The following is a 22426-nucleotide window of genomic DNA, read 5'->3' as shown; positions in this document are numbered from 1 at the left end:
AAATACCTATGTCCCCTCTGAGAAATAAACAAATCACCCACTGCTGGATTAAAATACAGAGGATGAACGTGGCAGGGAGAAGTGGAGGCCTTAGGGGACAGATTGGGACAGAGCCCATCAGACTCTCTCTCTCTCACTCTCTTCCATTCTCTCTCTCCCTCTACCTCTCTCTCTCCTAACAATTTCTGCAACAATTGTACCTTGCAAGCGCACAGTGTGAATACTGTAAATGCAGAACCTCAGGAATGCAGGATATGCCTGTTGTGTACATGTTTGCGTGCTAGATAACGTCAAGATAAGTACAATCAAGGCCTCGTCTAACTCTAATCAGTCTTCTCTTGGGATCCAACTCCCTAAAAAAACTAAACAAACAAACAAACAAAAACCCTGTGTCTTGACGTTTTGTTCCCCTACAACAGCTCAAACATGACTTCTTTAGATAACCTCTGAACACAAACCAGAAGATAGAAAATTTCATAAATTATTACACAATATATAAAAGATGGTGATTTCTGTCACAAGACAATATTGGATCAATATATCAGTCAGGCTCGGTCTTATTACAAATATATGATGTTTTTACATGGATTTTGAGAATAGGTAAATCCATGTTGATGTGATTTTTATTTGTCATTATGTTAGGCTTTTGATTTTCAGCTCAAACTAGAGATTAAATTTGAGAGAAATATAATCCCATTTGCTCACAACACTAAAGCTGAGACACTAAAGTGGACAAAGGTAATAAAAGAGCTAATATAGAGTTTGAATTCAAACTTCTAAGTGTCTGAAGGCTCTTAAATCGTTACGAGCTCCAGTTATTTTCACTTCTGCCTACTTCTGGACAACTCTGACATATGAGCGGCCATGTTGCAGAAAAGTTTAACTCCCTGTTCACCTTGTTCCCCCCGAATGAATGTGTTCTTCAGTGACTCTAGTGACAAAACTACACCGAAATGTATCACAAAAGTCGAATAAAACCTGAACTTTGCGTTTATTTAACCGTACGAAAGCGAAAGGAATCTCCACACCGGTGTAAAAACAGAGCCAATCTTACTCACCGGGACTGTTTTCAGCAGGTATTCGCGTCCAAATACCAACATCAACACTGGAACGTGTGGCAGTGACTAATGCCTGGTTTGTGTCTGGATACGTCCCGGTTCTTTCGGTCCCGCTTGTGTGTTCCGTAAGCCCGTCCCGTTATTTCTTCCCGTCCGGAGCCATGTTGCTCAGCCTCCGTGCCCGCTGCGGGACCGGTCGGTGCTGTAATGAAGAGTAGCGTTACTATTTTTGAAAGCAAAGTCACTCCTCTTTTCTGCTGCTGCTCCCTCCCCTCTGACAGGCTCCCTGCGCCGGGGAGAGCAATGGAAACACTCCCGGTACACTCCACATACATGGAAACACTCCAGATACACACAATAAACATGGAATACACAAAACAAACTCATCACTACACATCTATTAGTATCTAATGAGGCGGTACTACTTTGATTATACGGTAATTTTGTACTTCCGTTACTTCTTAAACGTATCCGCACTTCCTCACACACAGTAGTACTCCATAGATGAGATTCCTTTACTTTGTTGTTGATTAAAAAAACACATTATATATATTATTATTGTATATTATTAATTTGAATATGATCACAAAAGAAGTTGTTATTTTTTATTTTAAGGAATTTAATAATTTATCGAAATGTTATGTCATTTTTCGTAGTATAATGTTGTAAAAATACACAATTACATTTATTTATTTAGCCTATTACCACTACTAATTTACCATTTATATTCTGACTTTTTTTTTAATACATTTCACTAATTATACCATTATGATTTGTTATTACCTTAATTACTAAATATCATAAATTCTCTCTTGCATGCTCTCCCTCTCTCTAAACATACACGGAAAGACCTATAAAATCAACATATTGTCAAAATGACTCCTGAAATGTGTTTATATCTCCTGCATTAGAAGTTTAAAAAATAAAACTAGACAAATGCAGTGTTGTAGTGGGGTTGGTATATGTTGTATATGGATGTATGGAATGGACCCATTTATGCTGAGTATGTGTGTGGCCAACACATAGGTAGAAATAAAATAAAATAGATGCAGTGGATCAGTCAGTGGCCTCTGTGTCTCTGTAGAAGTTAAATTCTCTACCAGTTGTGAAATTCACCAGAGCTGTGTGACTAAACCAAACACGGGTCAGCTAATTGGAATTTGAAAGCAGTTACTTAGTTTAAGATTAGAACGGCAGATTTCTTTACTCTAGATGTTTGAAAGTATAAAGAATTTTGATTATGTAATTCATATCATGGGTTAGATTTGATTCTGTATGATATTTTGGACAATTTGCTTACAGAAAAGGTGACGAATGTAAACATTAGGAACTCACTGGTTGTCATGTGTTGAAATCTGTACATCTTATAGAAACATTGGACAAGAGAGAATTAAGGGGAAGTCTTGATTTCTGAAAGAGGATAAGCAAACGTTGGGGACATTGTGAAATACATACAACTCAAAAGTTGCATGAGAGAGAATCTAGAACAACCGATTCATCCAACTCAGACTAATGACTAATGCATTGCCCATCAGGCACACCACAAAATACTATAACTGTATGTACAGTATGCTGTATATACAGTATGTCTAACAATGAATAATACAATCATGCAATGGCTTTGTAGATTTATGATGCATATTATCCAGTATCTGTTTTTCTGGAAATGAACTCTTCATACCTTTGAACAAATCAACTGCCAAAACACTTCCCTACAAGAATTCAGGATGTGTTTGTTCATGTAGATCAGGCTGGAGTTACCATTCAGTTAAATATAGGATATAGAACTTGAGCTGATGAAGATAACACTTTTGAAACACAGGGAGCATAATGTTGTACAAAATTCATAGTATCAGCAGAATACTTGTGACAATACACACAATACACACTATTGTTTCCTGTTAAAGAGTTAACCCATGGAAGTGTTCTTGTTTTGATACAATAACGGTGAACACAAACACTTGTACAAGAACTTCCCACTCTTGGTAAATCCGGAGTCTTCTAAGAGGGAAACCCCTCTCAGCGTCATGTTGACGCAGCAGAGTCAATGAACTGACGCAAACACTCACAGATAAAACAGCTGTGAATAGACAGGACCAGCACTTCTCCAGAGTTGGATTTACACTTGCTGATCATGTGGACGTTGGCTCTTCAGGTGGCTCTTGTTGGTGTTTTCCTGCAGGTAGGTGAAGATACAAATGTAGTTTAACTTGAGATGCTGCTTGCTGTGTGGCTTTGTATGTAGTAAATGATTAATCGATTGAATGCCCACCCACAGGTGGCAGGGTGCTCTCCATCATGCCTCATCAAAGGCTCTATAGCCAACTGTGCCTCTCAGAAACACCGCCGGATCCCTGCTCTTCCTCCCTACATCACCCATCTGTACCTGCCGATGAACTACATCCGTGAGCTCGATGAGACGTCCCTGTCAGGACTGGAGCAGTTGCAACAGTTGGATCTTGGACAGCAGTTTGTGCCTTTGGTTATCAGGAACAACACATTCAGCCGACAACAAAACCTTGTTAAGCTTGTGCTCGGCTTCAACATCGGGCTTCAGCTGGAGCAGAGGGCATTTGTGGGGCTGTCCAGCTTACAGATTCTGCACTTGGACTACTGTTCACTCCAAGAGTCCATACTGAAGGAGAACTACCTGGAGCCACTGTCTTCCTTGGAAACACTCAATCTCTTTGGTAACCGTATAAACAGACTGCAGCCTTCATTGTTCTTTTCAAACCTGACTAAGTTAACAAATCTGAACCTCAAGCTGAACAAAATCGATATGATATGTGAAGCAGATCTGGCCGCTTTCCGGGGAAAACACTTTAACTTCCTAAACCTGGACTCCATCCATCTTAACAATATGAATACTGAGGGCCTTGACTGGAAGAAATGTGGGAATCCTTTCAGAGGAATGTCCTTTCAGAAAATCGACTTGTCCTACAATGGCCTCAGCGCGACCAAATCAAAGCTCCTTTTCAAAGCCATTCGCGGGACAAGAATTAATCATCTTAAAATGTCTGGACCCATGGGCAAAGGGTTCTCATTCCAGAATCTCCCTGATCCAGACCAGAGTACGTTTGAAGGCCTGAAGGACAGTGCAATCCGCATTCTAGATCTGTCTAAAAACAGGATATTTGCATTGCAACAGAGAGTTTTCAGTCCACTGAAAGAGGTTGAAGTCATTGAAATTTCCCAGAACAGAATCAATCGGATTCACAAAAATGCCTTTGAAGGTCTGCAAGGTCATTTAAAAATGCTCAACCTGTCACACAACCTGCTAGGGGAAATCTATTCACACACGTTCGCTTCTCTTAAAGCTCTTCAAGTGTTAGACTTGTCTCACAATCACATTGGTGCTTTGGGATATGGGTCATTCAGTGGACTTCCCAATTTAAGAGCCTTAGAGCTAACAGGAAACTCTTTGCGAGACCTTGGCTTCCCTGCATCCCTGCCACGCTTAGAGTATCTCTTTTTGAGTGACAACAAGTTGATGTCCTCATCAGCGGCCAGTCTCACACAGTTTGCCACTAATATCACACACCTGATGGTTGAGAATAACAGATTAACAAACTTGGGAGATGTTTTCTTGTTTCTGACTCGGTTGAAGCGCCTCCAATATCTCGCCTTTGGAAAAAACACCATGGAGAGGTGCAACCTACCAAGACGGGCTGCAGAAAGTGGTTTGAACAATTTGCAAACACTGGATCTTCACAGGAGCTCCCTGCAGGTGATTTGGTCTCAGGGGAGATGCCTGGACATCTTTGACAATCTGAACCATCTGATCAGTCTCCGTCTGAGCTTCAACTCTCTGCAGTTTCTACCTCAGGGTGTATTTAAGGGTCTCACCTCAGTAGAAGACATCGACCTCTCGTTCAACACACTGACTTATCTCCAGCCAGACATCTTACCCAAAAGCCTGAGAAGACTTGACCTCTCCAATAACTTCATCGCCTCCCCTGACCCTGCAGCTTTCCACTCGCTCAGCCGCATCGATTTATCAATGAATCGATTCCACTGCAATCCCAACCTGCAGAGTTTCCTGGTCTGGATGAAGGAGACCAACGTTACATTCCTGAAGCCTGTTGAGGAACTCAGATGTGAATTTCCTTTAGAGTTCTATAATGTTCCTCTGTTAGATTACTCTGCTCAAACACATCAAAGCTGATGAAATATAGTCAATGTGGATTTTGTCTCAGGGGGACGGCAAATTATGTGAAAGTGATCAAGCGATTGTATGTATATGGGCAATAGAACAACCTTTAATGCACCTTTCATTGCTTTCATTGCACTATAAAAATGATTTTGTTGTTGTTTATTGTAATAATTACCAAGCAGTGTTCAAATCTGAAACTCTCATTTACAAATAAAATGCCTTATTGGACAAAAGTAAGAAGTATTCTCGTAATTTGATTGATTAAATTGAATTTCTTCAGTGTATCAGTGCTTTTCACCTCTACAGCTGCAGGCCGACTGAAAGAGGTTCCGGTTTCTACCAGCAGAGGGCAGCAGCCGCTAACACTTCTGGCCTCCTCTCTGTTTCTCAGCAGTGTGAGACACACAGGTATGTTCACTGATGCGACGCTACCGAGGACTGGATGTACAGAAATGTAGAGTTCAGACATTATGGAGAATCAAAGCGTCTGGATTTACAGCAATGTGGGTTAAAATGTGTGTGTGTGTGTACGCGTGCTTGCGGCACCTCACCGTCACTGGCTATATTATTCTTACTATCATTATTCATATCATAATTTCCTCCATCTTTCATGCTGGTATACACATTGAACGTTCTAGAACCTCTACATTGAAAATAAATCAAGGAAAAACCCTATGAATTCATTCTAAATAGTATTCATCATTCTCTCCAACCAACACACATGCTGACACGGAACCTGTCCATTCCTGCCAATAACACATCCATTCACACACACCCACACACACCCACACACTTAACCTGGATGCAATTTTCACCTATTGATCAGCAGGAGCATCTAAACACCAGGAGGCGTGGATGGTAGTGTCTTTATTGGATATTTTCAGTAGTAAGCCACGAGCTCAGCCCGACTGGCCCGCCATGTTACATACATACATAGACGATTGCCCCCCCACCCCAACCCCATCCCTTTCCTGGCAAGTTACCATGGAAACAGGCTCCGTATCCTCCTCCTCCTCCTCCTCCTCCACGATCCCTCCACACTTCCTGATTCTCTTCGGATCCCCGGCATCTATCCATCCATCCCCCACTTCCATCAGCGTCCCTGTGCCTCCCTCTTCCCCACCCCCACAGTGCTCACACACATTTGTACAATACTTTACTACTGTTACCACACATGGGGGGGGGGGGGGGGGGGTGTAGATGGAACACTTGAGTGATCAATATGTTTATGACGAGAGGCAAATTATAGCCAAATGATGCTTAATTAATCTGCATCCCAGATAATCTTAATCTTAAACCATATCTGATCTAAATTCTGAGGTTGCAAAGATGATAAATGTTTCTTTATCGTGAAACATTTCCACCTGCAATGCTTTGAAATCAGCCCATTAAAGTATTCTGATGTTATTATGCACAAACATGAACATTTAGATAAAACCTAGAAGACTTTGAAGCTATAACAAACTGGGGTACGTATGGAACACACACACATATTGATAACACATACAGTGTATGTAACTCAAAAGGAAACAAATTAAAGTATGAAAAGATAAAATAGTCTTGCCCTTAAAGGTGGATTTATTCAAATTCTTCTCTCTGTAAACGACAGCTGAGGAAAAACTCTTTCAATTCATTTCTTCCCTCATGTTTTTATATCTTATTTTTGAGAAATAAGAGGTATAAACTAAATATTTGGTGCATAACATATTATGCATATGTGATATTTATGATCAAAATTTAGACTGCAGGAGGTTGAAGTATAATATTTATAATAATGTATATTAATATTAATATTTTTTGTGACATAGCATTTTGAATAAGCCTGTGTATAAACTTTCCAATATACGTGCCATAAAGAGTTACGCATTAAAATTCATTCATGTCCAATTCTGACTCTCTACATTGCCACAGAATTTTTGTTCCGCCACAAATCAGTGAACTAATTCGAAATATTTGCTGATCATTATGAACAGGTTGTATTACAGAAAACAGCCAGTACAGTAAGCTTCTAGGAGCTCATATCTGCCTTTTCATCAAATACAAATAATGTCATGTTTTGGCGTTGAGGGTCATGAAAAATTATCTCCACACACACACAAGGACAAAGTCAGTGTCAGTTACAGTGGAAAGAGGGATGGAGAACAATGTCAGTCTGGAGCTTTCAGGGCTGTGCTGCACATGGTGAGGGTTCAGCTGTAACAGGAGCTCTGCCATCAATAATACAGTGATACAGAGATTAATCAGCCTGACCCCCCCTGTCTGCTCCTCTTAACCTTTAGGAAGTAAAGAACCCTGTGTTACTACACCGTACACCTAAGACAGCCCACTGCCGTCCAAACAGCAAGCCAGTCACCTCCACTTACACTTTCACCAGCCTGTCTTAACACACCTTCTTCCCACAGCAGCTGGCCGGAATTCCATTTTAGCCTGGGCCCAAAATGGGATAATCTCAGTCCAATATCAGCCATTATGAATTTGGACAACAGAAATGAACAATATGACTTCAGACACAGGCTTTAAGTTCAGATACAGATTGTCCATGTTCTTATTTAAGGTAGGATTCTACATTGAAACAACTTGCAAGTAAGTTACTCTGCAAGCCTTTAAAGGAGCTAAACTTTATTTTATTTTATAATTCTAAACAAAAGTAGTTGCTCCATTTAGTTGCAAACTAATTTATCATTCGCTATCCAAAGAACTCGTGAATTACAGAAAACATACATTAGTCTCAATATTCATAGAAGCTGCTGTGGGAATAAAGCTATTTTCATCATTCTATTATTGATTAAACAACAATAGACATAATAAATCATTGATCGGTTATCAAATCCAGTAACCTTACGATCTTTTCTTTACATTATTCTTACTTTAAGGCATTTCTTTCATTAGATTAGTTCACTGTGGAGGAAAGAAGGAATGATGCCATCATCGCATTTAAGAACATTACTTTCTCCTGTGCTCAACCTCAAGAGCCACATTAGCAAAAACTCTTCAATCACTTCAAGCAATCCACACACGGTAACGCCCCCTAAAACCTCAAATACATACATCAAATATGTACATTTAAATCTTAGACGTTATTAAGGGGATTTGTGCGGCATATAGTGTATGTGAGCCATTTGGAACAGACAGGCAAGCACACATACAAGCCCTGTACTCACACACAAACACCGACACACACACACACACACACACACCCCCGCCCACCCTGCACTGCACTGGTTGAGCGTTCTGAGGAAGGTCGGAGGCTCTCGGTGTCACACATGCGAGGATGGGCAGGAGCGAGCGTTTGACTCTAAGTTTAAAGAGTTTCTGAGGTTTGTGTGTTCGTTTGCTTTATTGTTTCGCAGTTCATTTCCTTGGTAAAGTATCCCACACACTCAGGATTCAGCAGAGGCGGTGGTGTGTATTCCTGTCCCAGTATCAGTTACAGAAAGAGAAGAGGAAGAGGAATAAATAACAATAAAAAAACACACTTCTACTGTGCTGCTGTAGGTGTGGCAGTGTGACATGCTGCCAAGGAGAGATTGGAGGAGGAAGAGGTGAGGGACTTTGGAGTCTGGTACCTGCAAAGGAGAAGTGGATATTAAGATCATTTAAGCACTTGAACATGGGTGATACTCCTCTAATGCTAATGCAATGTAAAGACAAGTTAATCAGATTACAGACAGCACTGGGATTACAGGCTGTGGAGGAATTTAGAGATAAACCGTCAGATTAGGATCAACCAGAAAGGGTGTGGTTTATCCGGAACAATCCCACTTACAGGAGCATTGACTCTAAACCAGTTATGAGTCCAGACTAGAAGCTCAAAACACACAATCAATGAGATGTACTTACGCCACGCTATTATAGCTGTCTGATACTCTGATACCTGAATATATGAGCCTGATCTTGAGTTCAGACCGCCAATCAAATTCATCGTAGCATTCTGACCCTGTCACCTTCATAGAGACTTGGTTATTGCAAACAAACTGTGCTCACCAGGATCGAGACTTTCGGAGACACCTGCCTCTGTCCTTGGTTGGGGAGTTATCCAGGGAGGGGCTTTGGTTAGGATCCGCCTCTGCCGAGCGAGCCAATGAGAGCGTGGAGGGAGGAGTCATATCCAGTTCCAGAAACATGATGTTCTCCGCCTTCACACACACACACATACACACAGATAGAGCTGAGCATTACTATATGTGTTTTGTTGAAATAAATGTGTTTTACGTGTCGTGCTGCATTCAGGTACAACCAATCATTTGTTGACAGAAATGCTTTAATTGCACCGAAATTCATCATTTGAATTGGCGCACACACTCACACACACTTACCCTGTATCTAGAATGTGCCCCCATCGCTATGGCAACCCTGGCATACTGGCTGATGGGTCGTTTATATCCGACTGCAGATGTCGGCCTTTTCTTCATCTGGGAGCTTTTACTGAACAGTGAGAGAGGGAATCAATGACAAATCTATCAACTCCTGCCAAGATATTCCATCTTTGAGACAAAAAGATAAGATTGACATGGCAGAGGGCGGAGCTACAAGGCATGAATAAGAGCTGAATGTGACACAGGAAGAAAGCAATGAAATGCACGTATTAATATTCATGTGCTGACTTTCAGCGGGGACCAGAGGCTGAAACTTCCACTGATCCTCCTCAGGGTCAAAGGTCAACCTGTTCATGATCTTGTTCTTCTCCTCAGGGGGAATAAAATTCTCTATAATCAGATACCTGCAAAAACACAACACCCATCAATGTGATACTTAAGTGTTCATTCATCAACAACAAATTCCATCATAGGTAAGTGTGTTTGTTGATTTGTTGATTTCTCCGGATGTTTTTTCCGCTCACTTGAACTTGAGTTCTCTGGTGAGCTCATTCTGAGTCTGCTCCAGCTCCTGCCGGCTCCTCACGTGCTCCTCGTTGACATCATGGATCTCTGCTTTGATGCACTGGAGCTTAGCATAGAGCTGGGGAGGGGGGTGGGAGAAAGAGAGAGAGAGAGAAACAGAGAGCGAGAGAGGGAGAGAGAGGGAGAGAGAGAGAGAGAGAGAGGGGAAGGGAGGGAGAGGAGAGTGTTGAGAGAGAGATGGGGGTTGATAGGATGTAACAGAGAAGGTGAGAAGAGATCGAAGGAGAGAAGGTGAGGGAGAGTAAGAAGGGAGAGAAAGAGCCAGTGCAGAAAAAGGAAGCAGGGGGAGAGAGAGCAAGGGAGATGAGAGGGATGAGAGAGGGATAGAGTGAGAGGAAGGAACAGAGACGGTGAGAAAAGATGGAAAGAGAGAAACAGAGAGTGCAGAGAAAGGGCAAGCGGGACAGAGAGAGAAAGAGAGAGAGAGAGAAAGAGAGAGAAAGAGAAAGAGAGAGAAAGGGAGAAAGAGAGAGGGAGGTACAAATAGAGGAGGGGTGAGAGAGAGACAAAATGAATGAGAGAGTAAAGGACACAGACACACAGATGGAGAGAGAGAGAGGGAGAGAGAGAGAGTGTCACTCATGAACTGGTCCCAGCACGTTGTATTCTGGTTGCCCATAGCAACAGCACTGGGAGCACTGGTGCCTGGAGAAATGTCCAACCAATGGGAGTACAGCAGAATGGCCGCCCTCTCTCTCTCTCTCTCTCACTACCCTTCCTCCTGAGCTCTCACACTGTCCACCGCCTGACTGAAAGCAGAGCTGAAGCTCATCCTGACTTTGCTCTGCTTCACCTGGGAGAACATTCTGCACTTTATTTTGAAATTTCCCATTCACAAACATACAATGATTAAAAACAATAAAAACAAATGGTTATGATATTTTCCCTGGACCCCGGCAGATCTTATGTTTGAGATGTAGCTATGATTCCTTTCTGTTAAATTCATTCTGTTCACACCGACAACCTGTGTTTTCCTTTCACCCTATACTTGTATTTCCTTTTTTAAGCCGTTTCCAAGGCCTCTGTTCACTGCTCCACAGGAAATGTACTTCCTGTGACGATTGTGTTGCTCACAAAGGACACACACAAAACAGGATTACGGTGTTTCCACGGGGTTTGAGAAAATCAATTTATCGCGGTAATCAGAGCAGAGTTGAAGTTTTTAACATGAATGACACTAAAAGTATTCTCCTCCCTTTTTCCTCAGCATGACATCACCATGCAGTAAGATTTGGGAGGCGGGATCAAAGGTCAACATAGGACCATTAGTCGTGTGGTCATTTACACAATGGGTATCACAGGAGTTAAGAGGATAGACTATTAAGAACCAGAAGGAATGTGTGTGTGTGTGTGTGTGTGTGTGTGTGTGTTTGTGCGTGTGTGTGTTACCTTCTTAAGTTTCTTGGTTTTAGCTTCCACCTCCTGCTGCAGAGAAGTGAAGGTCCCTTTCAGCTCCAGCGCCTCCTCATCCCGACTCAGCATCTGCTGCTGCATTTCTCTCTCTCTACGACTCTGAAGGGACAAATACAATATAATATAACAGTCAGTACATAACAACACACATAACAACTATACACAGTTACTTATAAAGGTATTAAGTCACAATTATCGTTACTTCACTTGGGTATTCCTGTTTTGCTTGACACTGCTCCATTCATCTTAGACAATGCAATTCTTAAGACCACAAAAAATTTGAAAAGATTTATTCAACATCTAACACTGCCAACACTCCCACCGTAAGCTGAATGTGTGTATTTGCTTGTGATGCAGGACCTCTCTGTTGTTATAGCTTGAGTAAAGCGTCTGGGTGCTTCTCAGGAATGTTTTCTGTGCAGCATTTTCAAACAAACACCGACAGATTTACCTGCTCAGCAATCTCCTGCCTCTTCATCTCCAACATCCTCTGTTGCTCGTTGGTGTGATCGATGATGTTCTTTCCACCGACCAGCAGCTTGCTCTCCATCGCCTTGAACACATAATAAAGGAAGAATGATTAACACAAGACCTGTCCTGAATGCTAATTACGCAACTATGATGCTATGAAAACAATGAGGACCAAAGGTTATTGATCTGAAGTTAGTTTGGGCTTTAAATGGTTAATCCTTTGTAAGAGTGTGAGTGCAGCAGTTTGTGCTGATGAGGCAGTAAGAGCTGAAAATGAGCACATCAGCTTTTACAGAGTGAAGTATGGGACTCTGCAGGGATGTAGTGCTGAGTGTGATTTAATCTATCAATAATCTGTGGGCCATTTTAATAATGTATTCATTGCTGATTGATTGATTATATTGTGTTTTTTTTACCAGTTAAGCAATACAAAGTAATCACTTCATCACATTTAATTTAGAAAATAAAGGTGCAGATTTGATTTCATGTGCTTTAACTGTGAGTGACAGAATGTTACAAAAGTTCCTTGCCTCTGGTTACAGCATCTCTGGTTACCGTGGAGATTAAAGGCCTGGGTCATAGTGATGCAATTTATCTGGGAGGTGAATATTACACACACACACACACTCACACAAATATTTTGCGGTCATTGTGTCTATGAAACATAATGATGGCGAGAAAACAACTAGGAGGAGGAGAGAGAAGGGAGGAACACGGAGGTAGAGAAAGGGGAAAAGGAGGAAAGAGGGGCCTCAAAGAAGGGTTGAGGCCATTTTGTATAGGCCGCATTCCAATCTTTACAGAGGGTGAGTCTGTGCATGTGTGTATGTGAATGTGGAAACTGTTTAGCCCATACATGCACATTGCCACACTGTCCCCTTGATTATAAGGGAGGACACACACACACACACACACACACACAGACAAACACACACACACACACACACACACGCACTCGTAGTCATAGAGAGAATACAGTGATGTCCTTCAGAGAGGATGTGTCTACAGCAGGTCATCATAGAAAGCCTCTTTGTTTTGAGCTGTCTTTGTGTTCTGTGTGTGTGTGTGTGTGTGTGTGTGTGTGTGGCCGATTTGCTGCTGGCTTTGTGTTCTGTCATATTCTTTCAGCAATGTTAAAGGGTTGATTCACATTAGGGGATTTTCTGTCTCTGTCTCTCTCTCATGCATCTCTTCTGTCTGATTGGCTGATTCAATAATAATACAAATCACTAATCCTGCTTCTTCACGCTTTACAATGCAGTCAGTGACTCTCTAACCTCTCTGTATGTCTGCTTTCTCCTGCCATGTCATCAGATGGGGCAAAATATATTGAATTATATTCATTTTGTAAGTTCACTGAACAATTACAGTCCAACTGTGAGTCTAAACTGGGTTAATGACATCAACCCACAGATGTACAGGCCTCCATAATGGTTTCTCTATTTGATCTGTGATTATTCTGTGGAGAACAATGACATGTCTCAGGTCTCAGACTCATGTTTCTTGAGTACTTGAGTTGGAAGAAACATCTTGATTTTCTCAGCAGAATAACAAAATACACTAGAATAATGAAGTTTATAATACTGAGATAATAATGAACTACATATAGTCTTGTTAATCCTTAACTTTCCTACCCTAACCTTTCATTTCTTCACATAACAACTTCATAATTCACTTAACATTTTGTGATATCATTAAAAAGGAGTGCAGTGCTGGGAAGCGATGGAATAAAAAATGAGAACTTCCCTTCCTGACATGAAACGCGAGCGCTAAGGTGCCTCTGTTGTTTTTGCTCTTCTCTTGTGGTACGAAAGGTTAATGGTTGCAGTGCAGCGTTGTGTAATGTGACGTGCGCTGGATCCCTGTAGGAAACCAAAGGCTCATCACATTTATGCCTTTTGGATGCAACAAAAGCAGGAGGAAGAGGAGGAAGAGGAGGAAGAGGAGGAAACCTAACATGACAGAGTGATTTGACGCAAGGTGGTTTAGATCATAAAAAGCAGATCCTGAGAGTCTCGGGGTCTGGCTTGAGATTAATCAAATCATTTGTGTCTTTTTCAGGTCAAACTCTGCCCTTGACTTCATCTGGTGACACAGAGGTGATGATGAAATGAAGTCATGAGGACGAAGAGGAGGAGGAGGAGGAGCGATGACTCCGTGGGAGCACAAACGACCTTCCATCATGGGAGCTGACACACTCATCCCTCAGTCATATCGTTATATATCCTTTCATCACGCTCTTAATCAGACACAGACACGCAAACGCACACACACACACGAACATAAACAAGTTTGAAGCCAGTTAAGGAGATCATGTCCCTGTATCTACTGCAGAGCTCATTTCCTGGCTGCCTCACCCTCGTCTCCCTTGATCTAAGAAGCAGATTTACGCCTTAAAACAGTGGTTTAGGTTTAATATAATGCTAAATCAGTGTCATGAACTGTATGGTATCTAATCTTAACAGACAGAGGGATTGTGTGTGTGTACGTGTTCATGTGTGTGTTCGTCCATGTCTGTGCATAAATGAGTGCAGAGATTCTTTTGGCAGTGATTCATGTCCTGATGGGAAAGTGAGGCGTATCGTCAGCATCACTCAGCCAATCACAGCAAGGCCCTCTGGGAGCAACCACGCTATAAATACAACATGACGACCCATGGGGGGGGGGGACAAAAGGCCTGCTGGGAACACAGAATTAGTGAAGAAGCCATGAAAGTGGGAGAGAGAGAGAGAGAGAGAGACTGAGGGAGAGGGAGGGGGAGAGAGAGGGAGAGACAGAGAGAGAGAGAGAGTGATAACAGACTTATACATCACGTCTGTTTCCCGTCGTTCCTGATCAATGTGAGAACTACTTAAGGCACAAGAAGCTAAAAGCTTAAATGTCATTACCATTCACTCACTGTCAGTCACAGCGAACACATGAGGCAGATGCAGCTAAGTGGCTCTCAAAGCCAAGGCTCCACTGGAAAAATAGACTTTTATCATCTCATTATGAAACTAGAGTTACCAAACCAGAATAGATTAATACTTATTACCTTACTTACCTCTTTAAAACACATAATATTTCACAACAAAATCTACATGAAATATTTCTGTTATTGCTTATAGGACGATTCAGTGTGGCAGAAGGTAAATATTCCATTTTCCATCAATCCAAATTAAGTATTTTCATTGTTTACTTCTCCCTGTATCCTTACACGGAGGTAGTGTGTGTTTATGTAAGATATGTCTTTGCTTTCTCCCCTGATCACATGACTGCACTCAATTCATGAATACACAACACGCGCACACACACACACACACACACACACACACACACACACACACACACACGTGCACACAGAGCCATGCACAGAGTTGATTCATCAATATTTCAGTGGTGCAGCCTTCCATGCTGAAAGATGGAGAGCAGAGATGAGCTCCTACACACACACACACACACACACACAGGCATACATGAACACTGCATACTGTACAGGCTTTTTCCTCCTCTAATTGGACAGGAAGGCAGCTACATAAACAGGAAAGTGTGTGTGTGTGTGTATGTTACATTGGGTATGCATTCATACCTTAGATGTGTGTGTGTGTGTTATGCTGACGATATTTCCCATGAGGCTCAGGGTATTGTTTGTGACCCTGTAATACGATTGGCTGAAGCGTTTTGAATGACTACAAACTACAAACTGAGGAAGCCGTCACCGTAAGTTCAGTGTTTGGAGTTTGTTGTGCTATTAATGATCACAATCCATTTGTTATTATAATTAAAGAGGATGAATAAAGTGTGTGTAGACAGATGTGCTCTCATCAGAGGGTCATTAGTTTTCACTCCTGCTGCAGGCCAGGTTGCATACCTCTGAAAGCTGAAAAGGCTGAATGTGCAAAAACTATTCCAGGCGACCAACAAAAGGAACAAGCACACAGCCAGTGTTTCCCAATCAGACTCAGCCAGGGCTTCATCTCAAACTCACATTTGATAAATTCACATAACCCAAAAGAGAATGGTTTTGCTGATTTGTGAACCAATAAAGCTTGTATCACTTTATCAACTAGAATGACTAAGGGTAGTAGATGATGGGATTAAGGGAGGAATGAAGGTGAAAACAGGACATAAAGGAATCATTCACCTTCCTGGATGGACCTTGAATCCCTCACTGCTCTGTACAGGGTGTTTGACTTTCAGATCAAATGAAAGAGGGATGGAGAAACAGTTTTAATGTCGTTTAATGTCAGCTGTGGGTAACTGGACTCAATTCTCTATTTGATCCAGTTAGCATCATGACATTGTGAGTTTTCTTTTGGTCTACTTGAAACACAGCGTGAGAGAGCGTGAGAGAGAGAGAGAGAGAGAGAGAGAGAGAGAGAGAGAGAGAGAGAGAGAGAGAGAGAGAGAGAGAGAGAGAGAGTGTGTTTGTGCTGTGGTGTTTTGACCTAGAAAGTGGATGTAAGAATAGTGGACTCTATAGGGACTCTGCAGCCTCCTTATGAGAAGCTGCTGCATTCAAACCTAAACAGCACAACACACAGCAGATACTAAGTTACTACATGCCAAGGTAAACATAAATGAATCTCCAGAGTAGAAAGAACGGAGTCTTCACTACGATGCATTTCAGAAAGAGTAAATATCTACAACAGCAAGAGAAATTGTAAAACTTATGATCTTTTCTATCCACACCTGCACCAACCAGTAACACGCCAGCTGTATGGAGTATTTGAATATTTAAAGGAGCCTTTAACCTTATAAACCCACATTTTGATCTGATAATTTGAAGGAACAACTTGATTGAATTGTGTCATACATTGTGTCAAACTTGTAAGATTTTGTTTATTATACATTTAATTTCATGACTCTAAACATGACGTTGCTGAGTTTGACAGATGTGATCAAATATGTCAACATGTGTATATCTTGACAGGAGATGATAGCTTAACTTAATATGAAACAGGCCTTTTATAAGTTTATAGCTCACTACTGCTAAAAGTGCAGTTTGTGGTTTGGTTGGACAGGCCTGTACACCATCTCACCTCCCTCTGTGAGTATTTATTATGACAGTTCTAACAGAGCACAACCATGAGGGAAAAGCTGAAAATGAGAGTGTGACATGATGGAAAAGTCAAATATCTAATCTGGGCATCATACCAGCGGATCACACCTGACAGTTTAAGTTAAACATCTCAGGAATTCAGGAGCTTTTCCTTCTTTTTGCTCCAACAAACCAGAACCCATTTTGACAACTGAGCTTAATTTCAGAACAATTTTTGTCTTACTTCTTCCTCCAGACCAAATATTTTCCAATGATTCAGGAATTGCTGGATGGAGCCTGCAAGACCAAACTTTGCTGTTAAACCAAAACCTCCATTTTTTTTTGCACAGAGCTCCTGATCAACAACATTTAGATTTTCCAATCATTGATTAGACATACTTTTTGGTTGAATATGTGGAGCAGGGAGTCTAACCGCAGTGAAAATGAGCATGACACACATTCACTTCCAGCCCTGGACTGATTCCCTCTCCTTCTCCTGGCACAGAGTTCCAGCTGTCTGAACGCGTGTCCTTGTTTTCATAACTCCATGGTGATGGAAAACACACAGCAGAGCACACACACACACACCATAAGGGTATATACATTTGCTGTGTGTGTATGCACGTACATAAAGGTTTACGAGTCATAAAGGTGGAAGCCGTTGTTATCAGGTCAGCGCTGACAGCAGCTAAACAACAGTTGCAAAAACACCTCTACAATCCACAGATGGAGGCGCTACCTGAGGTCAGCCTCCCTGCAGGAAGACCAGCTGACCCAACAGACACAAGGCTGGTCCCTGGCATGCATGCATCTCTGGTGTATGTGTGTGTGTGTGTGTGTGTGTGATTGAGAGATAGAGAAGTGGGAGGGAGGGTTTAGTTTATATCAATCTGATATCATCTAAATGGGTTTTTTCTCTGCGCTAATTTCCACGCTCATTTGCAGCCAGACTGTCTGTCTCTGCCTGACAACCCGCCTCTTATTGGCTACTGGAGCCCAGAGAAAATTGCAAGCCTGCAGGCCACAGCCTGTGATAGGTGGGTTAATACCGGCCCTCGGCCAATCAGAAGCAAGATGGGATGGAATCAATTTATCTAACTATCATATTCTGTAACCTTGCTATGATAACTTAAACATGTTTGATGAATGCATGCTTTCACTGTAAGGAAATTAAAGAATAATTCAGTTTCCACAATAGAGTATGCACACCAGTTAACCCCATTACATCACCAATTTCCTGCATTCATCAGATTGTATTTTAAGCTGTAAGAAAAATGCACCACTAAAGAATAAGAATGAGAATAAGAATAAGAAATGAATATGGCAGAAATGTATTATTTATCTGAATGTAATCTATCTAGGGTTGTTATGGGACACAACCTACTGATGGTTTGTGAAAATAACACTGTGCTGAAAAGTGGAACGGGGCTTTGAAAGGTTCTTTGTCCTGGTCTTAACTATATAAAGCTGACTCGTGACCTGGACATGTGACATGTGCTCGCTACAGCGACATAACCACTAAATACAGGATTTGTCACTGAATTGTTTCCTTGGATTCAGATTTTCTTGGACCAAGCTCAGATGTGAATAAGAGTGTGTGACATATTGTTTTTGTGGATGTGCAGCTTTCCTTCTACGCCCCCTGCAAGAGACCGAAGCATCGAAGACAGGAAGGAAATATCTCTCTTTCCTAATCATCTTCCTCCATGGAAAAGAGGAGGAGGGCGTTTGCTGATTCTCTGTGTTGACATCACTCAGCGGGTGACACTCTGCTGCCCAGTCAGCACCAAACTAGAGTCTCTGAACTTTGTGATCAGAGGTTTTATAGCACAACACATCATCAGCCCTGGAGTGCTTCAGAGATATGAGATGGCTCACACAGAAATGGACATGAAAGGACTCATTCTGTAGGGATGGGGTTATATAGTAACACCGTCACATGGGACTTCCCCTGATCTCATTACTCCACTCAGAGAGGAAAAGTATTGAATCTAAAGATAAGGAAAGCTGAAAGAGTGCTTCAACTTCTGGGTAAACTATGTGATGTTACCAGCATAGAAGTACAACTATAATTATATTCATATTTATTATCATTCTGTCAGAATCAAATGCAGCTTTTCAAGACACCAGGCCGCCGTTCGTTTTAAACCACCAGTCACCAAAACAAGCTCAGGTTTCACATTGACTGACAGGATTATTATTCTGTCTTTTTAAACCGAGGGAACACAAAAGAAAAAAGAAAAGTGGTTGGAAACTTTGTTTGAGGGCCACAATTATGCTGCAACAGTCAAACATCATAAATGGAAAAAAATGCATCACAGAGAGAAATCTCGCCACTAACTACAGATTCTACACCAGAGTGCAACACAGCAGTAAGTCCTGTAATGTTTGGAGGAAGAGGAGTGACTGTAATCATTCCTAAACTGGAAAATCTCTCTCCCTCTTGCTTTTACGTCGATTCTCCCTCTGCACAAACGCTCATATTAGAATGCAACACATCACATCACAGGTTGTTGCTGTTCTGCTGTCAGTACAGACCGGCACCTTGCTTCTCTAGTGTTCCTATAGAAGAGACACATTCGCCCCCACACATTGAAAAACCTCATCTTCCTCCTCTCGTATCCTCACATTAGAGGCCGGGGGCTGTGAGCAGGGCTACAGTTTCATGTTAGACGGTTCAGACTGTAGCTACAGAAGAAAACACTGCAGTCACTCCGTCATTCTGCTCGGCTGACTTAATGACTGGAGAGGGAAATGAATGTATCTCTGACTAGGTCTTTGATAGCTAGTGTGTGTGTGTGTGTGGGGGGGGGGGGGGGGGGGGGGGGGGGGCACCATGGTAACAACAATGAAAATGATTAAGTTTTCCCTATTGGACTCTGTAATATTAGTAATTATATTTGAAGCAGATGGTGTTACTGAGAGGGACAGAGGGAGGGAGAAGGAGAGAGAGAGAGAGAGAGAGAGAGAGAGAGAGAGAGAGAGAGAGAGATAGGGAGAGAGAGAGCGAGAGAGAGAGAGAGAGGAAGAGGAAGAGAGAGCAAGAAAGAGAGAGAGAGAGAGAGAGAGAGAGAGAGAGAGAGAGAGAGAGAGAGAGAGAGAGAGAGTATTAACCTGATTTATTGTTACAGTGTGTCACAGTGACACCCTGACACCATCAGACTGATCCATTCACTCTCTGCTCTGATTGGATGTTCAGGTGTGAGCTCTCACCTTGTATTTGGCCGTCAGTTGCTCTGTGGCTTCTTGCTCCTTCCTCAGATTCCCCATCATTTTCTCCTTCTCTCCCAGAAGCCTTTGCTTCTCCTCTGCCAACAGGAAACGGTCTCCCAAGATGGCCTCCTTCTCCATCTCCAGCCGCTGCTCCTCCTGCTTCACGTACTCCTCGGCCTCCTTCTCCACCTCCTCCTCCTCCTCCTCGCCATCTGTGTCTTCATCTCCATCTCTTTCCCAGCTCTCTCCATCCACATGCTCTTTCTTTTGTTTGCTCCTCCACTTCCTGTGGTTGAGCTGGGCCCGGAGACGAGCGATCTCGCTCTGGAACTCCCGCAGCAGAGCGTCCTTCGGGTCCTCGTTGACTCTGGGCTGATTCTGGATGTTCTTGGCCCGGTTGGCGTAGCGGAGGGTAGTGAGGGTCTCGTCGTAGTGCTGAGGGGCGGGGCCTAGTGTGGCCACCATGACAGTCTTGGCGTTCCCACCCAGAGAGTCCTGAAGCAGGCGTGTCAGCTTTGAGTCCCTGTAAGGAACGTGGCCGCTGCGACCATCTGCTAGGGCTGAGATGACGTTGCCCAGCGCCGACAGGGACAAGTTAATCTTGGCGGCCTCTTTCAGGCGCTCTCCTTGAACGCCTGTCTTGGCTTGTCGCTCGCTGCCCGCCAAGTCCACCAAATTAAGGCGGCCGACCCGTATGTGTTTGCGTCCGTCCGGTCCTGGCAGACTGCACTCCACTGTGATCAGGAACAGGGCGTGGGATCGGGAAGAATGCTCGTTCATATCTGTCGCCGCAACCGCTCTGGCCTGGTTGCCCATGTTCATCACCTCTTCGATCTCCTTGATGCTCTTGCATACACAGGATGTTAGGTCACGCACGTACACCCCAGTCTCCGGGCTCTCCCTGAGTTCCAGAGCCCTGGCATTGCCGTGGTTGGGATCGAGGAGATCACGAATCTCCTCCAGATAGATCTCCAGGTAGGAGGCCCGAACCAGGTACTGCTTGTCAGACTGTGAGCGTGAGATGTGGGTGAAGATGTGATCAAAGGCGTTTGGGATCACGCCACGTTTCTCCGGGTCCATCCACGCCCCCTGCATGGTGTACGTCTTCCCTGTGCCGGTCTGCCCGTACGCAAAAATGGTCCCATTGAAGCCGTCGAGCACTGAATCTATCAAGGGCCTCACGCTCTCGTCGTACAGGTCTCTCTGTTTGGAGCTGGCATCGTAAACAGCATCAAAGGTGAAGGTTTTCTGGGGTTCGCTGAGCGGCGCCCGGGGGTTCCGGAGGATGACCTGTCCCAGCGGCAGGTCCATCTTCACTATGACCCCTGCCGGACCTCCGGACTCCTCTTTGCGGTTCAAAGGGCGGCATCGTACTACCACCTTTACTGACTCACTGCTCTTATTCTTTGACATGGCTGGTTTGTGCTTCTCCTTCTAGACAACTGTGGCGCAAAATATGGTTTCCTCCACAACAAAACAAGACTGTGGACGTTAATTAATAGTATTCAGCCTCGATATGCTCCCTACATATAAAATTGTGCAACCACTGGGTTTTAAATTGTGATTAACGCTTAATGATTGCTCCGAAAAAATGGCTGCAGTGTCTCATAACAAGGATTCTGATATTTACCTGGAAAAATGAGCTAATTGCCTTCACTTAATCTGAGCCTACCGACAGAGACACGGCCACAAGCTCTCACGCCGCAGATCGACGCTCCATTTCAGTCCCGTTACACGTCCAGACTCTCTCGGTGAGGAAAATCCCGTCATTCAAAGCGTGTGTGTGTTCAGATATCATACTGTCTGGCTCACACACACCCGGTAGATCCGCGACACACCGCTGTCCGCATCTCTGTCCGCCGCCCGGGATGCTCCGCTGCTGTGGATTCGCTGTGCTCAGCTCGGACTGTGCGGTGAGCTCACACACTCACACGCACACACACGCGTGCACACGCACATACACATTCACGCACGCACTTACCACGCCCCACCTCACTGCGGAGTGGAACAAAGCATCATGGGAAGTGTAGTTTCTTGTAATGAAAGCTGTTTGACCAACCCGCAACCTGCGTCTGATTACGGGGATTCATTAAGATCCCAATCAACTTTAAACGTATTATTAAATCATGATTAAAGCAGACAAAAATGTAATTTGGACTAAAAGAAAATGTTTAGTGTAATATTCTTACATATTAAT

General features: G+C 43.0%; 3 protein-coding genes across 8 annotated transcripts in view; 1 reads left to right on the top strand and 2 right to left on the bottom strand.

The window, feature by feature from the left end:
- LOC142999237 (dystrobrevin beta-like) overlaps positions 1 to 1430 on the bottom strand; it is a 19063-nt gene extending 17633 nt beyond the window's left edge. For 2 of the 6 annotated variants that reach the window (XM_076148677.1, XM_076148679.1), the window contains exon 1: positions 1059 to 1426. The gene's annotated coding sequence lies outside the window, so the exon portion shown is untranslated. Of the gene's footprint in view, positions 1 to 1058 lie in introns of all 6 variants that reach the window. The other 4 variants (XR_012963300.1, XR_012963299.1, XM_076148682.1 and 1 more) reach the window with 4 other exon arrangements.
- Positions 1431 to 3144: 1714 nt separating this feature from the next.
- On the top strand, positions 3145 to 5442 carry LOC142999255 (toll-like receptor 5). The gene is made up of 2 exons (XM_076148719.1): positions 3145 to 3240; positions 3337 to 5442. The coding sequence occupies exons 1-2, from the start codon at positions 3193 to 3195 to the stop codon at positions 5221 to 5223; spliced, it is 1935 nt and encodes a 644-aa protein (XP_076004834.1). The 5' UTR covers positions 3145 to 3192; the 3' UTR covers positions 5224 to 5442.
- A 658-nt stretch (positions 5443 to 6100) lies between these two features.
- On the bottom strand, positions 6101 to 21645 carry kif3ca (kinesin family member 3Ca). Its single transcript, XM_076148720.1, has 8 exons — positions 20230 to 21645; positions 11977 to 12078; positions 11502 to 11624; positions 10052 to 10170; positions 9812 to 9931; positions 9528 to 9636; positions 9196 to 9347; positions 6101 to 8777 (listed from the first exon to the last, which is right to left on the bottom strand). The coding sequence occupies exons 1-8, from the start codon at positions 21640 to 21642 to the stop codon at positions 8690 to 8692; spliced, it is 2226 nt and encodes a 741-aa protein (XP_076004835.1). The 5' UTR covers positions 21643 to 21645; the 3' UTR covers positions 6101 to 8689.
- Between the last annotated feature and the right edge of the window lie 781 nt (positions 21646 to 22426).

This window comes from Genypterus blacodes, unplaced genomic scaffold, assembly GCF_046128005.1.
Source record: "Genypterus blacodes isolate CSIRO-AG114 ecotype Tasmania unplaced genomic scaffold, CSIRO-AGI_Gbla_v1 ptg000042l_1, whole genome shotgun sequence".
In the NCBI taxonomy this organism is placed as follows: domain Eukaryota; kingdom Metazoa; phylum Chordata; class Actinopteri; order Ophidiiformes; family Ophidiidae; genus Genypterus; species Genypterus blacodes.
Note: the sequence above shows the minus strand (reverse complement) of the source record. Positions and strands in the feature narration are given on the sequence as shown.

Bases quoted from the DNA above. Each gene is read 5' to 3' on its own strand.
- LOC142999255 (XM_076148719.1), top strand. From the start codon at position 3,193: ATGTGGACGTTGGCTCTTCAGGTGGCTCTTGTTGGTGTTTTCCTGCAG. The intron at 3,241-3,336 runs GTAGGTGAAGAT...GCCCACCCACAG, and splicing joins TTGTTGGTGTTTTCCTGCAG to GTGGCAGGGTGCTCTCCATC.
- kif3ca (XM_076148720.1), bottom strand. From the start codon at position 21,642: ATGTCAAAGAATAAGAGCAGTGAGTCAGTAAAGGTGGTAGTACGATGC. The intron at 10,171-11,501 runs GTAACACACACA...CCCCCTCCCCAG, and splicing joins AAACCAAGAAACTTAAGAAG to CTCTATGCTAAGCTCCAGTG. The intron at 9,348-9,527 runs GTAAGTGTGTGT...GTGTGTGTGAAG, and splicing joins GGGCACATTCTAGATACAGG to GCGGAGAACATCATGTTTCT.